This window comes from Pelophylax lessonae (genome assembly GCF_965119305.1).
Source record: "Pelophylax lessonae genome assembly, chromosome: 3".
In the NCBI taxonomy this organism is placed as follows: domain Eukaryota; kingdom Metazoa; phylum Chordata; class Amphibia; order Anura; family Ranidae; genus Pelophylax; species Pelophylax lessonae.
Window position 1 is genome coordinate 363,558,007 of NC_138770.1, and position 17,374 is coordinate 363,575,380.

The 17,374-nt window shown below is 37.5% G+C and overlaps 1 protein-coding gene across 1 annotated transcript in view; it reads left to right on the top strand.

Annotated features, from left to right (window-relative positions):
• Window positions 1-340: 340 nt before the first annotated feature.
• LOC309548905 (uncharacterized protein) overlaps window positions 341-17,374 on the top strand; it is a 52,550-nt gene continuing 35,516 nt past the window's right edge. Inside the window, exons 1-4 of the mRNA XM_082248830.1 lie at window positions 341-648; window positions 6,409-6,701; window positions 8,157-8,212; window positions 14,890-15,028. Of these exons, the coding sequence (XP_082104956.1) occupies window positions 412-648; window positions 6,409-6,701; window positions 8,157-8,212; window positions 14,890-15,028 (725 nt within the window). The 5' untranslated portion in view covers window positions 341-411. The remainder of the gene's footprint in view (window positions 649-6,408; window positions 6,702-8,156; window positions 8,213-14,889; window positions 15,029-17,374) is intronic.

Consider the following 17,374-nt stretch of genomic DNA (forward strand, 5'->3'; position numbering starts at 1 on the left):
TGGTTACTACATTTTGCTGTAGCATTTGAATGTTTGTAAACTTTGGGGTATATCTGAAAGTAGGTGATTGGTTAGTAGGTGTCACCTACTAGTACACTTAACATTTGGCCTCCCACTTGTGCCATGTGAAAATGCAAAGTTTATTCCATGTTAATGCTGGTGTTAGATGTCACTGTCACAGGCAGCTTCATTGCAATGTCTGACTGCATGTATCAGGTTTGTCTAATAATCTACAGCTTGGATGTGCTTGAGCAGATCTACATGACTGAAAGCAGGGATCATTGAGGAGATGTTTCTGTTTCTAGATAAAGGTCTGATAGACTACGAGGAATTACTACTCTCAGAGTCGTATTCTACTTTTACATATACACTACCTACTGACCTAGTTGTCTAGTCAGCTCGAGTTCAAGGATGCCTGCTGCCATCAACACTGTTTTGGATGGAGACAACTTAGACAAGATATTGACAGAATGTGGGAAACAAAACAGAGAAATAAAGGTACTTACCTGTTTTTCCAGGATGTCTGAAGATAGTGTAAAGAACTTTCCTCACACCAAACGTGTGGGTAATTATCTGGTTGGGAAAATGATCAATAAAGGATCCTTTGCAAAAGTAATGGAAGGAATGCACATACCTACAGGACAAAAGGTACTGCACCTTTTATATTTTATATGATAATTTGCTGTTAGACTGGAGATATTGGAGATAATCATACTGAGTTAATTTGTTCTATTTTTCTGGAAATACAATAAACTATTTGTTAATATTTGGGAGTAACAAAATAACAAAAAGTGTTGGTGGCCAGCAAAGTTCAGGGCTATAATCATGATATGCAATAGTCAGAAAATAGAAGTGATGCATGATCCACTTGAAGCCTCCGAGGAACATTTTATGCTGATAACAGTTTGGAATCATTATAGACGCCCTATGCTATTAATATGCAATATACTGTATATACTATATTTATTTATCTATCCCTCTGGCTATTTTATATGTGCATCTTATATTTGATATCTGTTTGCTTGTAAAGAAACATGGCAAAACATTTTTCAACAGTTTTGGTGAGGGGGAACAAATTTTATAACTTCAACCATTGTTTTGTGTTCTTTTTTCTGTCTGCTATATTTGGAATCAGTCTGTAACAAAATAAAGGACATTGGTTTTGTAAAGTTGTTTTTCCTCAGATGCTGGAATGCAACAGGACAGGCTAAGGAACAGCAAAATGCTACGTTATATGCTAGGCTATATACTATTCTTTTGTTATATTAGTAAGAAAATGGAAACACAATGTTACTGTATAATCTCACATATAAAACACTAGTCTAAAGTTCAGCAGCAAGGCTGAAAGTAATATACTAGCGTACAGCATGGAATTTTAACTTAATAACAAGTATCCAGAATCAGCCCTGGGAAATGCATTATGCTTGCCCAATCCACTCAAGAGTAGAATGAGTGGGATTTGATTTTGGTGGTTAAAAAAATTGGAATTCATTTTTAAATGTTAAACTATCCATTTTGAGTTTGACTCAACAAAAACAGCAAATTTAAGAGGAAGGCAAAAAAACAAGCATACTAATTTCAGAAAAAAGTAAAGCTAAAACAAATTTTAATTTATTCCATATACACTCTTTAAAAGAAAATTAGAAAAAGGGGTGCTGAGCAATTAAGTGACTAGACAGCTTAGTAAGGGCACTGGTACAATCTTAGAGGAGGTCATGCTCATTGATGAAGGAAGCCAAGTTCAGGAAGGTGTAAAGATGCACTACTACACTAAAGGCCAATGTTCTCATGTAACAAAGCAGTTTAAATATTTAACAATGGGTCAAACATGCAGTTGTGCTGACTAAGTTCATACAAATAGACCAACAAATTTGACAGTATTAACTTAAAATGATGTAATCAGTGTAGCTTCTTTTTATGTTGGATGCCTAGGAGAATACTTTGACCTCTCTAACTGTTGTATTAAACCTGTAAAATTAAACCCACTTCCTACCAAACCTGAGCCAGTGATGTGGACTACCCAGGGTGTCATAATTCTGCAGGGTATCACACACAAGCAATGAAAAATTGATGCCATTTGACAACCTTAAGAACTTTTGACATTTTTTTTTCAGATATTTGCAGTTCGCGCATGCATAGCACCCCCAATTTGGGGCTTGATGGTAAATTCTTCAGTTTACTTGCTGGGTAATCCTTCAGTTTACCAAAGTAAACTACTTTTAGGGAGCATTTCTTTTATCAAACCATTATCTAGTGTATATAAACTATTGTTCTAAAATGTAAATATGATACTATACCTGAGAAGGTCTGCCTGGGTCAAGACCTTCCCAGGCCTAGGTAGTGGTGGTGTAGAGGTAGATATTTATAACTCTGGTCTCTGGAATAGATCAAAATATAGTCAAAATAAATTCTTACATCAAATCTACGTAATGCCAGCCAAACCTGCTAGAGTCTAGACTCCCAGCCATCGGCGTGTTGAAGGTGCTTCCAAGGCAAGGCAGATTTCAAGCATGTCTTCTGGGACTGCCTTTCTGGAAGGAGATCTTGAACCTTGTCTCAATGCTTCCCGCAATTTCAGCTATCTGAGCCCTAAATATCTGTCTGGAAATTGAGTGGAGAGCAACTTTCTATCAAAAAGAGTACCAGCACAATCCCCTGTAAATTAAATGCAAACAGTAAACCTAGTCTCACAGAGAATACCCTGTGGGCGAGGACAGTGGGGATTTTAATGTGCTCAAAAACATCAATTGAGTAAGAAGCCAATTATAAAAAATATATAAACATTTTATTAAAGACACTATGATAAAACCAACACATAAAGATACAATATCTAAAAGGTGTATTGCAGCACATCCTACAATGCAATGGATCGACGCGTTTCACCCATAGTTTGGGCTTCGTCAGGATCCAGGTGTGTAGCAAACTTTCTCAAAAAGTATAAATACACCCTAAATAAAAACACCAAAATAAAATTAATCGGCCAAGTCACAAAACCTATAATGGTATACTCAAAGATATAGAATGTGTATACACAGGAAGAGGGAGCTCACAGGCCCCTGCATGAAAAAGGTACCCAAACAGGAATAAATGCAAATGAGCATTGAGTGCAAATGCCACAGGTTTCAAAAAACATATAAATACCAAATATCACCTATGGCTTAAGCTACACGTCCAATGAAAGGAAAATATTAATGTCACTACACAGGAGAGCAGCACTGACCAGCGTTCCTGCTAGCAGCAAATGAGTATAAAATCTGCATTTATTCCTGTTTGGGTACATTTTTTCTGCAGGGGTCTCTGAGCTCCCTCTTCCTGTGTATATGCATTTTTTATCTTTGAGTATACCATTATAGGTTTTGTGACTTGGCTGATGAATTATATTTTGGTGTTTTTATTTAGGGTGTATTTATACTCTTTGAGAAAGTTTGCTACACATCTGGATCCTGAGGAAGCCCAAACTATGGGTGAAATGTGTCGATCCATCGCATTGTAGGATGTGCTGCAATACACCTTTTAGATATTGTATCTTTATGTGTTGATTTTATCATATTGTCTTTAATAATATTTATAGATATTTTTTAAAATTGGTTTCTTACTCAATTGATGTTATTGAGCACACTAAATATCTGTCTGGAGGAAAACCTAGTCCCTTCAGTGGCTTGGTACAAAATAGTCCTAGTGTAAGGGCTATCTACAGCGCTTTCTAGAAAATTAAATAAGTGAATATAAATTTATATATAAAAAGTTCCAATGTGCAGATAAATATGCAAATCAAAGGTCAATAAAATCAATAAATATATATATAATATAAATATATATATATATATATATATATATATATATATATATATATATATATATATATATATAAGAAATAGCAGCAGCAGTAGTATAAAAATATATAGAGATTTGGTAGAAAATAGTCCTAGTGTAAGGGCTATCTACAGCGCTTGCTAGTAAATTAAATAAGTGAGTATAAATTTATATATATAAAAAAAATTGTGCCAATGTGCAGATAAATATGCAAATCAATAGGTCAATACTTCAAGTCCATGCATAAATCAAAAAAACTTTTTGTGCAATATATGTGTTTAAAAATTCAAAAAGAAAGTCCAACAAAACATTTCATGAGGAAAAACTTTTTAGCAAATAGATTCTCCTTGAATTAATGTGCAGCATGCTCCTTAATACATTTCTAATACGGTGACTAGTAAAGTGCAGGTGCTTCAAAGCCTTCTTCCCGTGCAGTAATTTATAAATTGGGTAACTTACCAGATGAAGTGGGTCTCACATATCTTATAATATTGAGACCAAAAGCGCTTAATGGTAAGTTCCCTTTAAGCCTCTCCTGTGCCGTGGTCTCTCTCCCCAGCGTTCTTTATAAAGGCCGCTCCAAATGAAAATAAAAAGGAAGAAAAACTCCAGATAGTGTGATAGTGGCTGCTGGAACTTTCTTGAACTTGTTATTTTTTATGTTCGGAAAATAATCTTTTCCAAATGGAAGAAGCTTCCACACCATGGAAGGCTTGGAAGGCACTAATCAACTTGGGTAAGCCATTTAAATTAAATAGAGTCTGGGTGAGTGGGCTGAACTCAGAACATACTGCCTCTGGTCAATATTAGCTGTTTATAGGTCTGTAAGAGCCAATATTGACACATTAACCATCCAGAAAGGACATCGATCAACCCATAAGGATTAAAACACCTATGGATTTATACATTTGATATAGGCTGAGAAAGGGTATGCTGCGGGGTTCATTTACTAAAACTAAAGAGTGCAAAATCTGTTGCAGCTGTGGATGGTATCCAGTCAGCTTCTAACTTCAGCTTTTTCAATTAAGCTTTGACGAAAAAAGACCTGGAAGCTGATTGATTTCTATGCAGAGATGCACCAGATTTTGCACTCTCCAGTTTTAGTAAATCAACCCCAGTTTGTACAATCTCCAGGTTTGGTTGGGCATGTGATGTAACCATGAACTGCTAACACTGGGAAAATGTCACAGTTGGTTTGTTTGTCTGGTTTATAGGTTTGCAACCCTTTATTTGTATTTTTTGTTTCTGCATAAAAACAATAAAATAACATTTTCAATAAATAAAGTCCCACATTCTAACTATTTTAAAAAATGCTACACATTTTATCTTGATATCTTACTCATTTCATTTAGTGCCAAAGAATTGTAGCTGGTGTTCAGGTGTTAATGTGATGTAAGAACTTTACTGGGAACTATGAGCCAAAACAAATGGTGGTAGAAGCACAAACTAATCTGCTATTTTCAGTCTTAACTCATTTTGGCATAAAATTCTTTGCAAAACATACTTGGATAATGTATTTTAAATAAAAAGTTTAGTACAATACATGCTTTATATTTAACGTCAAGTACCATAAGTTGCATCATCTAAAACATGGTATTTTGGTGCTAGTAATGAAGAGGCTACGTTTTTTGTATGGAAAGTTCAAATGTGAACATCAGGTTAAAATTTTCCTTCCCAAAAGCTAGACAGTAATACCTTAAAATGACTACAGTACTTAACAATATTACACTTTTGGAAATATGTTTGCTTAATTTGTTCTCAATCAAAAGAATCAACAGTACATGGTAAAAATAAAGTTTAGAACCTAATCTCAAGGCAAAATTTTAAGACTGGGGGATTAGATAACTTTACCTTTAAATACACTGTTGAAGACTGAGTTAACAAACACGTATGTAAGGGTTTCATTATGCTGAACTGGTCAGTGACAGTTTGCATTCATTTGTCATTGGCATTGTGTTGAAATGTTCTGCCTCTGTAATTATAGATGTGCTATATTTGAGGTCAATTAATCTTGGTCAGAATGTAAAGGATGGGATTAGGTTTTCATTCTCTGAAACTAAGGAAAGTTCAAAACTGAAGATGGCAATAAAATTTTTTGCCAGTGAAGAATTTAGAGATAAGCACCACCAAAGCCCCAAACGTGAATCAAAATCCAATGGAGGATAAACAAGCAGGCTAGGGTTCAGGATACAGAGCAAAGTTTTATTTTAAAAGCTATCTGAGTTTGCCATTTAAATAAAAGTCAAAATATTTTATCTATAGACAAAGTAAATTCTAAGATAGGCATTGTTGCAGATGTTGGCACACCATCACAGAGTTAGCAGATGTCTTTTGACCAACTCTATGGCAACTTTAGTATATATACTCATGGAAGTCTTTGGACTCTAGTGTATTATGCAAATGAGGACAGGAGTATCACTGGTTCAAATCAGGGCCATAATAATCGTAGCTCATCAAACCAGATGGCCATTTACAAACATATAGGTATTCATTATATATTAGTCTTTAATAAACAAATAAAAGACCAAATAGGAACTATGAGATAGTATGTTTATTCAATGTCTGTACATTTTAAACAGTCAGTTTTATTTTAAGGTGGCTATAAAAGTGATTGACAAAAAGAAGGCCAAACAAGACTCGTATGTGTTAAAGAACATGAAGAGGGAGCCACGGATACACCAGATGGTCAAACACCCAAACATTGTGCAGCTTTATGAAACCCTAGAGACAGAAAACTCTTATTATATGGTAATGGAACTGTGTGAAGGAGGAGACTTGATGGATAGAATATGTGATAAAAAGAAGCTAGAAGAAAAAGAAGTAAGAAAAAATGCAAGGCAGATCATGTCAGCAGTGGAGCACTTACATCGCCATGGAATAGTTCATAGGTAAAAAGACTTGTGAAGCTAGTTGTTTTGGTTCTCTGTACTATGATTGAAGCTTTAGGTTATCACTAGCAATAGCATAGAAACAAGCCTGAAGCATTTATAACTAGAAAACAATCCAAAGAGTAAAATTATGGCTATTTTTTTTTGTCTGTGTATATATATATATATATATACCCTCACCCTTTCTCACTTACTTCACACTGCTTTGCTAAAGTGCACCAATCAATAAATATCTGAGAATTGAGATGCTTATAAAATTTTGACCTTATAAAATGAGTCAATTTGTGGTATGCCACATAACGTAATGCCCTATCATAACATATAATTAAGCTAATCCTAGAAGAGATGGTCTGATTAACAAATTGTTCAAATCCCAGCTCATACACAGTATGTTCTTCATTGTCACTCTACATCTCTCCCTCACTGTTCAGCCAAACAATTTCCAACTGGCTCCTTCGACAAAATTTGATTAAAAGATCGACTTGGAAGTGGAAGGGTGTACACAGAGCCACCCACAGCTCAATTTGTAGCCAGTTCATCAGAAATCATATGAAATTCGAACCGTGTATGGCCATTTTAACTGGCATCCCAGAGCAAAGGGTCATTGCATCTCCAAAAGAAGTATTAAACAAAAAAAAAAACCAAGGTAATATACGGTAGTTTAGTAATCCTTAGTTTTCCCCTGGTGATCTGCCCAGCAACACACTTCATGCATTAGAGTGCCCCCACTGTGAATGAATGAGCCCAGTGAACACCTTTGATCAGCAGCATTGTTAATCGGGGGGGGGGGGGGGGGGAGTGTTAGACTATTAGATTTGGAAGCACGAACAAATTGAAGCTAAACTCCAGCTAACACTTTTAAGCAGTTACAGAGACAGTTTTTAATTTATTTTTGGGATAAAGATCTTACATAAATAAATACCATCATTGCTGATCATCGTAAGAATACCAGTCAGTGGTAAATGATTTGTCTTAACACTCTAGCTGTTTTATCTGTAGAACAGCAAGTTTTGTTGAAAAGTAGCAGACTTACTGGCCAGATCACCAGGTAACAATTTAAAAAAAAAGCCTAAAAAAGAAAACAAATCCAGCCGTCACATCCAAGGACTGATGAGTTACAGTATAATAAATGTTTGCTTTTGGGTTACTTACCGCTTTAATATTAGATGACTGTGATATGCAAAAGCAACACATACTGGTTGTAAGAAATATGCTATCTATAAGAATTTAGTGAATAGACCTGCTCAAATGTATCACAGTTCTTAACTTAATTTGGGATTAAATCTATATTGAACACTGATTTTGGCACATGTAAGTTCCACTTCCAACTATGATTTGCTATATTAATTAAAACATGTTATAATGTGGCAAGGTGAAAAGAACATGTCTTTTTTGCTGTTTTCCATGCACAAATACATTTTAAATACTAATGATGATTATTGTTTTATCATTTAGGGACCTAAAAATTGAAAACTTTCTATTGGATGAAAATGGAAACATTAAAATTGTTGGTAGGTAACTATGAGCACAGAACAATTGAAAGCAGTACTAAAACCACTAATTGAATTGCTTCCTAAAAGAAAGTTAAAGTTAGAAATATTCCCAAAATGTTATTAAATCCTTAATCAAACATACCAATTTTGTTTTTTGCATTGTCTTTATATACATTCTGCCAAATAGTGCATGTGCAGTGCATTCTACATTCAAGGCCTGCGTCTGGTGATAACTGTCAAAGTTGCCAGTGTGCTTATATCAGCTCTAAACTTAAAGCGCAGTTCCACCCAAAAGTGGAACTTCCACTCATTTGCTTCCGGTGCCACATTTGACAGGTACCCTTCCCCACTCCTGGGAGATGAAGCCGGAGCGCTGTCCCTCGGAAGTTTGGCCCCCTCCTCTTTCTTTTTTTTTGCTTTGCACATGCGCATTAGGGACCCACCCGTGAAGCCGCAAGGCTTCACTGCCGGGTTCCCTCACCGGCAACGGTGGCGGCAGCACCCGAAAGCCGATAGAAACATTGGCTGTGGTGCCGACATTGCTGGACTTCAGGACAGGTAAGTGTCCTAATATTAAAAGTCAGCAGCTACAGTATGTACTGTAGCTGCTGAATTTTAATTTCTGGAGGTAGAGAGGGGAGACTGGAACACCACTTTAAGCCTTCAAATTGGTGGTGTCATAACTGAACACATGTGCAGCACTATCACAGCTGCAGATCTAAATAAAGGCTAGGATGGCACCATCTTCAGATGCAAAAGGATAGTTGAACAGTTAAACACTATTTTGTGTTGCCAATATTGCATTCAATTACAATAGGCAAGAAGAACTGACCACCGGCAATTCACTTTATGTAATATTTATTCCACTGTGTACAGATTGTGATATTCAAGGAACCTTTTTAACTCATTAATGAAAGATCACCAATACCTTATTGAACAAAACCACTTGCCGACCGTATAACTTACATATATGGTGGCAAGGCAGCTCTGCTGTGCAGGATCACGTACCTAGTACGTGATCATCCTGCACTACCAGGTCTGGGGCACCCAACTGCAGCCCCCTTCACTGTGATTATACACAGTGGGAAATGATACAATGGACTCGATGTCTGCCAACACCCACCGTTTGTTTGGTAAACAAGGCAAATCGCCGTTCTGTTAGTACAGAAGGCATAGATCCTGTGTATCTGCAAAGCAGGGGCACCGATCCATGCCTTCCCCTAGTACAAGGACCTCCCCCACAGTAGCAAAAAACTCCAGCTAGGCACGCAGTTATCCTTTGATGGCCCCTGATGTTAACCCTTATCCAGCCAGTGTTATTAGTACAGTGACAGTGCATATTTTTTTAGTACTGATCACCATATTAGTGTCACTGGTCCCCGAAAAGTGTCAGTTAGTGTCAAATTTGTCCGCCGCAATATCGCAGTAGCCGCTCTAAGTCGCTGATCGTCGCCATTACTAGTGAAAAAATAAATAAATAAAAAACATTTCCCATAGTTTTCTAGACATATAACTTTTGTGTAAACCAATCAATATATGCTTATTGGGATTTAAAGTGGAGTTCCACCCTAATTTTATACTTACCTCCATCTTCTCGCTCCGGGTCACCTGAAAAAGAAATGGATAATCGCATATTTTTTTTTTTTTTTTACTTACCTCGTAGCGAAGAAAAAATACTTACCTTACTTCCTTCTTCCTCCTTCCTCGGCCGCGGCCCGTCGTCACTTCCTGGCTCTGCAATGATTCCTGGGATCTGAACGTCATAGCTCCCAGGAATCATTGCGCCTGCACCGGCCCCGACGTCAGTTCCGGGTCGCGCGCGTCATCCCCTTCTAAACAGCTTCTGGGCATGCCCAGAAGCTGTAGAGGGATGACGCGCGTGAACCGGAAGTGACGTCGGGGCCGGCGCAGAGCATCGTGGGACCCAAGAAGGCGGAAGAAGACGCCGAAGGGGATCTCGCTGGCTTCAAGCTGCCCACATCTGAGATGGCAACGCTGGACAAGACGTTTTCAAGGTAAGTATTTGTCCTAACAGGTAAGTGCAACCCGGGACAGATCAGAGGCTAGCCATTGTGGAATGTACTAGCCCTGACTGTCCCGGGGGTATTAAAAAAAAAAAATCCAGGGTGGAACTCCGCTTTAATTTTCTTACCAAAAATATGTAGCAGAATACATATTGGTCTAAATTGATGAAGAAATTCGATTTTTAAAAAATTTTTATTGGATGTGTTTTATGGCGCAAATTAAAAAATATTGTTTTATTTTTCAAAATTGTCAGTCTTATTTTGTTTATAGCACAAAAAATAAAAACCACAAAGGTGATTAAATACCACCAAAAGAAAGGAAAGAAAAAGGACATAAATTTTATTTGGGTACAGCGTTGCGCGACCGCGCATTTGTCAGTTAAAATAACATAAACATAGTGCCATATCGCACAAAATGGCCTGGTCATGAAGGAGGATAAATCTTCCAGAGGTCAAGTGGTTAAGGCCCTCATATATTGTTCTTTATGGAGCCTGCTCACACCTGTGCACTGCTCTGCTCTACATTCAGAAAAAAAGAACAGGTGCATTTTTAGTTGCACCAGCATGCATTTATAACACATGGCAACAAGCCCCCTTTACCTAGCAACCTCTAATTTAATCCAAGCGTCAAAACTTTGGAAGAAGAAGGCCACAGCATGCTGGATGTGGAGCAGTGAATAAGGAAGGCCAGGGGACGTCGTGATGTATAACTCCAGTAATTCCAACTATAAGGACCATGATCAGTTCAAGAGGACCTGGGAGGAAATTTGCAGTGAGCTTTTCACCAATTGGGACAGTTACCCAGCCTCTATGAAAAAAAAAAAGGTATTCTTATTAATTTCTTTGTTACATGTTTCTTTCTTATATGGTAATTATTTCTTTAAAATGTATGCCTGTAAAAGGACATTTCTGCCTGGTAATGTTGTTACGGGGTACGTTCACTCTGAAAATCTCCCAACAGCCGTTGTTCAACATTTAAATAGCATACATGCTCAGAAATGTCAACCATGGGAAAGGTTATGGCTAGACCAATAAATCTGTGAGCCTAAAGGGCTTAGGTGATTTGAATAAGGGACAGCTGGGAATAACCATAAGCAAATTGCATATTTTATTTTACCTATTCTTCATTTGTTCTATTGGGTTGACATGTTTGAATAAAAAATTTTTGATACATATTAGGATTATCATACACATTACAATCAGCCTAACAAAGTTGTGCAAGGTGCATACTGCTTTAATTGCAGTGATTGCATTTAGCAAGTTCAGGTTTATAGATGTGTGCAACAGACTCTACTTTACCTAATGGCAAGGATGCCAAAAGCACACTCCACAACTCTTCTTACCCTATTAATATTTAAAACTCACTTCTCTAAATTTGATAACCATTTGAATCTCCCACAAAGACACTCAGTAGAGCAGAACCAGGAATTTTCCTGGCAAGTCATATACATTGTCATGCAGCAGCTGTCCAAATAAAGTGTGTACAAAAATACTGGAGTCTGAGATGTTCCTATAGGACCCAATGTAGATATCACTGAAGCAAATATTGGCATCAGCCACCAGTAGTAAAACATTTTTTTTTTTTTATTAAGGTGCTTGCTGTCACTAGCTACTGGCTTGATGGATAATATGTGTTTCCCATCAATAGCTCCCACAAACCTGGGGATATGACAGCTCTCCCAGAAAAGATGGACAATCTTTGACCACTCTTCCCTTGCTGGTTTCCTCACGACCATATGCTTTAGAACCTCCCATATGGCTTTGCAGTTGTCACACACAATGCAGCTTGCTGTCAATTTCCCCACCATAATGTTAAAATGCAAACAAGCAAAGGAATGACCAGTTGATAGGTACCTAAAAATAAAAGAAAAATTATAATATTTTTTTGTATGTTTTGTAGTTGACACCAGGTGGTGAAGCATTACAATCAACTTTAGGCCCTACTTAAAAGGTGAAAAAGTGGATCTGCAGCATCAACATACAATGAGTATGTTCACATCAGTGAGCTAGAAATCCTGATACTGACACTGGAAACGTGGAAGAAAGCTAGCATCTGTCATCATCTGTGTCGCTTAATATAGGATAACAAAATGTGGCTGTATGAAAAGGCATATGTTGTACTTGCAGCGCAGTAAGCAGCTGGGAACCATCCCAACAAGCAGAAGTTATCAAAAATTTTCCTGATGAAGAACACCAACCAACCAACGCCTCTGCACAAAACCACCATCACATTAAATATTCCCAAGGCAGAGGAAGAGGCTGCAGTTGTTGAAGCCCCGTCCCTGTATTGGCCAAGGGACCATGATGGACAGTGTTTGGGAGACCAGGCTCTGAAAATATTGAGTGGCTGGGGATAATGTACAACATTTCTGAAAAGATAGAGACAAATACATCAGATGAGTTGTACAGAGTTTGTTAGGCCTCATTAACATAGTTCTAAAGGAGTATCAAGTGGAGTTGCGGTCTTTTATGATGCGCTATATTGCCTACTTTGCTCCTTGTTCATCATCTGCCAGCATTACTTTGCTCATTATACCTGCACAAACCTTTAAGTTACCAACCAACCTCATTGTTTACCTGCCACCATTTTAATCCAGTTGCCCATATTCCTATATCCAATACCTCTGCTCAGCAATCTGGTCCCTATCTGACCTCACTTCCTTACCCTCCACAATAGGCCCCTGTGTGCCAGCACCCATATGCCTTTCCAACTACCATTTTCCTCACAAATTCACTTGCCCACAGTCTATATGCTACTACCAAAAAACATTCCTCCCTTTCCTCCACCTGCACCATTTTCTCTTCTTCTCAAGGATCAAGTCTCCAACTACAGGCAGAACATTACAGTCCACTACAGTTGCACTCCACTTACTACCACTTGTGGTTGCTGATGTTATTTTTGTTAAGTTATTGTATTGCCCACAGTTTTGGGCCTTTATTGGAATTAAACAAATATTCCTAGGAAAAAAATATATATAGATATAATAACGTCTAAAAATAAAAAAGTGAAGACATGATATATCTGTTGCGAGGCTTTGTTGAAATTTAAATTACATTTAAAATTTAAATAATGTTTCTTGAAAAAAATCCTATGAACAAAAGTGGTAAAATAAAAAGTTAAGGCATAATATGTACTATTAACCTGTGTGTTTATTTAGAATATGGTGGGGTTAGGATAAAAACATGTTTTGGGTGCTGAAATGCCACATACAAACTTCACTTTCAGAAAGTAATAGGAAAATTAACTTACTCCAATGTAAGCCTTTCAGAGAGAAGAATACTGTTTCTGAAAAACATGTTCTGTTACTCCAATTGGCTAAAGAGTAAACATTGCAACTTGCCACTACTATGAAAAAGGTAAAAGCGGGCTTAATAGTCAATGAGACAATGTCACATGTGCCATTAGATGATATAGTGTCACTGTTACCTACAGTACATGTGCAAGGTGACAGTATCTGTTTAATGATATCATTTTAGAGATTTGATGAGGCTGAGCAGATGAACCAACATTTTCACTAACACCCAGGTGTAATTGAAGAATTTATCCTCAATGGATGCCATTGCACATGAGCAAAACTGGCCTCTCTCTTCTCTATTAGCAGTCGTAGGATTGATCATCATTGATTAAGCACATGTCTGTGTTAAACACATTTACTGTCCTCAGTCCATTTTGTATATATTTTAAATATAGTTCAGAAGGGGGCAATTCATGCTTGTGTCAACCCTTTTCCAGACCACCCAGGCTGCATGCTTGGATAAAGGCCTGGTATGGATTTTGAGGGAGGTACCTGAATCATATCACATGCCCTCAACACTAGTAGAATACTTTGACATGGGGATGGTGAAGCCACCATCCCAGGCAAAGCACTATGTTCCCATGTTGATGTGGACAAGGGTCGTATCCCTACCTCTCTGGCCCATGGTTGTGGGGGGGGGGGGGGATTGTTGTAATCTGGATGTCCTCTTTAAAATAATGAGGCCCCCAGATATCCAGACCTCACCTCCAGTGTTAAAGATTAAGGGTGCTTTTATTTAAAAAGCCCCCAATGTGTATCCAATATCAATCAAGTCAGCCAGCAATGTAGATCCAGTGCCAATCACCATAACCAAATGCCCTGAGGATACAATGAACTGTTTTTGAGTCTAATTCAAGGTCTTCCCAAACCTTGTCCTTATTGGTCATGCATTGTGACTCATAATAAACAGCTTTCATTGCAGTACTGTATTTAACAAAAATAGCCATTTATCTTTAAACCTACATTTACCAAAGTGGTAAAAGAGGCATTTCAATAATATGGCTTGAGTATTTATTTAGTCCTGTGTCACATCCATAAACAAACCCACCAAATCCTCGAAATTCCTATTCTTTTTGTTCGATATGGTATGCATTCCATAAATAAGATATACAGATATATCAAATTTTGGCAACTTAACTGTAATAATTTTTTAAACAGCATTCAATTTTAGTATAACTTTTGCAGTGTTAATGTAAAAGAGGCTAAATCTATAACAAAAAATCGAAATAAAATGTACTTTGGTTGGTACAATTAGATTAAACTAACTGTAATGAAAAGTTTAAGATAGCTGTAATTAGTCATTTTCTTTGTCGTGTGTATGATTTAATCCCAAGAAGTATTTTACTTATTATTACTTACTCTTTACTTAATTCAGATTTGGGTTTAAGTAATACCATAAAGTGTGAAGGCCTGTCACAAGACCTACTTAACACTCAATGTGGAAGTCCAGCATATGCGGCTCCTGAATTATTATCCAATAAAAAATATGGCCCAAAGGTGGATGTCTGGTCCATGTAAGTATACATTCTTGATACTTTGCTGTTATTTCTAAAAAAAAAAAAAAAATTGGTAAAGTGATATTATATTTAGGTGGACACATTAAAAGAACATTACAAAGCTGGTATTTCTTTAGCTCGCATTTCTCTGTGTAAAATTGCAGTTATATTGAAACTTTCACATGTACAATATGTAATTGTAGGTTCTTAGAAATATTAAAGGTACACCCCTGCCACAATTAAAATTAATCCTTGAGATACATAAAAGGAGAATAGCCTATCTGTTAAGTAACTCAGTTTTATCCAGGCATTGCTGTACTTCACCAGTCCAGCCTAGTTTGTTAAAGCGGAGCTTCACCCAAAAGAGGAAGCTCCACTTGTTTGCGCCCTCGACTGCTACATTTGGCACTTTTTTGGAGAGAGCAGGTACCTGGTTCGGCTCCCCTTCTTCTGCCACAGTCTTATGGGACCTATCACAGGCCCCTGAAGACTATAGGACCATTCACAAGACGCAGAGTGACTCGCACATGCACAGTAGGAAACTGACTGTGAAGCCGCAAGGCTTTACTTCTTGTTTCCATAACTTGCTATGCCTGCACCTGCACCCAAAGCCAACTGAAGAATTTGTTTGGGTGAGGACATTGCTGGATCCCTGGACAGGTACTGTAAGAGTCCTCATATTAAAAGTCAGCAGCTACAATATAATTTATTTTTTGGGTGGAGCCTGGAGCTCCTCTCTAATCTGGTGACCCTGAAATGCACCTTTTAATGATGAAACACACACTTAAAGGATACCTTCACATTTGTGGAAAAAAAATATAGCAAAACAATATAGCATATACAATTGCTACCCAAGCAACTTTGTAATATAACGTTATTAAAATGTACCTTTCCTTTTCAATCTGCAGCCTCTGTATTTTTTGTAAAATTCAATGCAATCTGACAACCTGAAGACGTTCTGTACACTGTATGTGTAAAGAATACCTCCAGAAATGTGATGTTCTGCTTGTATGACTGGCTCACTGATTTCACAGAAGTCTGCACCAAGATACAGTTAGCATGAGTGTGATTTGGGACTACCCTTTGTGCCAATTTCCCAAAATTGTACATAGAAATATAATGGATGTGTGGGACTCCTAATGGCACCAGATACAACACACAACCATATACATAAAAAAATAACATAGTTACATAGTTACATAGTAGGTGAGGTTGAATAAAGACAATAGTCCATCTAGTTCAACCTGTGTAGGTGTGTGTGGCTGTAATCATCTCACATACCCCTGAATGTTCTGATCCTTGAGATGTAAGTCTAAGAGTCTTTTGAAAGCCACCATACTACCCGCAGAAACCACCTCTTGTGGTAGAGAATTCCACAATCTTGTTGCCCTGACAGTAAAGAACCCCCCGCGTTGCCTGAGGTTAAAACGCTTCTCCTCTAATCGCATTGTATGCCCTCGAGTCCTCATACAATCCCTTCGAATGAACAGCTTTTTTTCTAAGCTGGGATCCCCATTAAGATATTTATAAATTGCTATCATGTCCCCCCTCAGACGTCTCTTCTCCAGGGAGAATAAATCGAGCGATTGTAGACGCTCTTCATAGTCAAGGTCCTCCAATCCCCTAATTAGTTTAGTTGCCCTTCTCTGGACTCTCCCCAGCTCCAACACATCCCTCCTGAGGACTGGCGACCAGAACTGGATGGAATACTCCAGATGCGGTCGGACCAGAGTTTTATAAAGTGGAAGGATTATAGTCTTATCTCTGGAATGCATCCCTTTCTTTATGCATGCTAATGTTCTGCTGGCTTTGGCCATTATTGTTTCATCATTAAAACAAAAGATGATTACATATAAGGGGACTTTCTTGAGGCTTGGCTGTCTATGCTTCTTCCCTGGTTGGATGGTTGTGGCCAACCATGCCTTGGTACATACTTCCTTGCTGGGGTGTTTAAGGTTAGTCTTTTTTTTGTTGGTGATTTTATTTTATTTTTCATGTATTTATTATTTTATTCAGAAAAGGTGTCTTTAGTCTGTTACATTGTAATAATTTTCCAGATTATCTGCTGCTCCAGGGTTCCCTGCATACTCTTCTGTCCCTTTTTTTATTGGGACTCAACCATCAGGGGATTGCACTAATTTAGTTGTTGCTTTTAAACTATCTGCTGTCGGCGATTGGCTACATATCTCTCACTGAGTTTATAAGTGTTTCTTTTAAATCCTTAAATCATCAATTTGTTTTTCTATAAATTATTATACTGTACTTAATATAGCCAGCTCTATTTTATGTATGTTTATTCCTGTTAGTCAGGTTCCAAACATGTCAGCAAAACTGATGTAATCCACACAATAATATGATCAATAG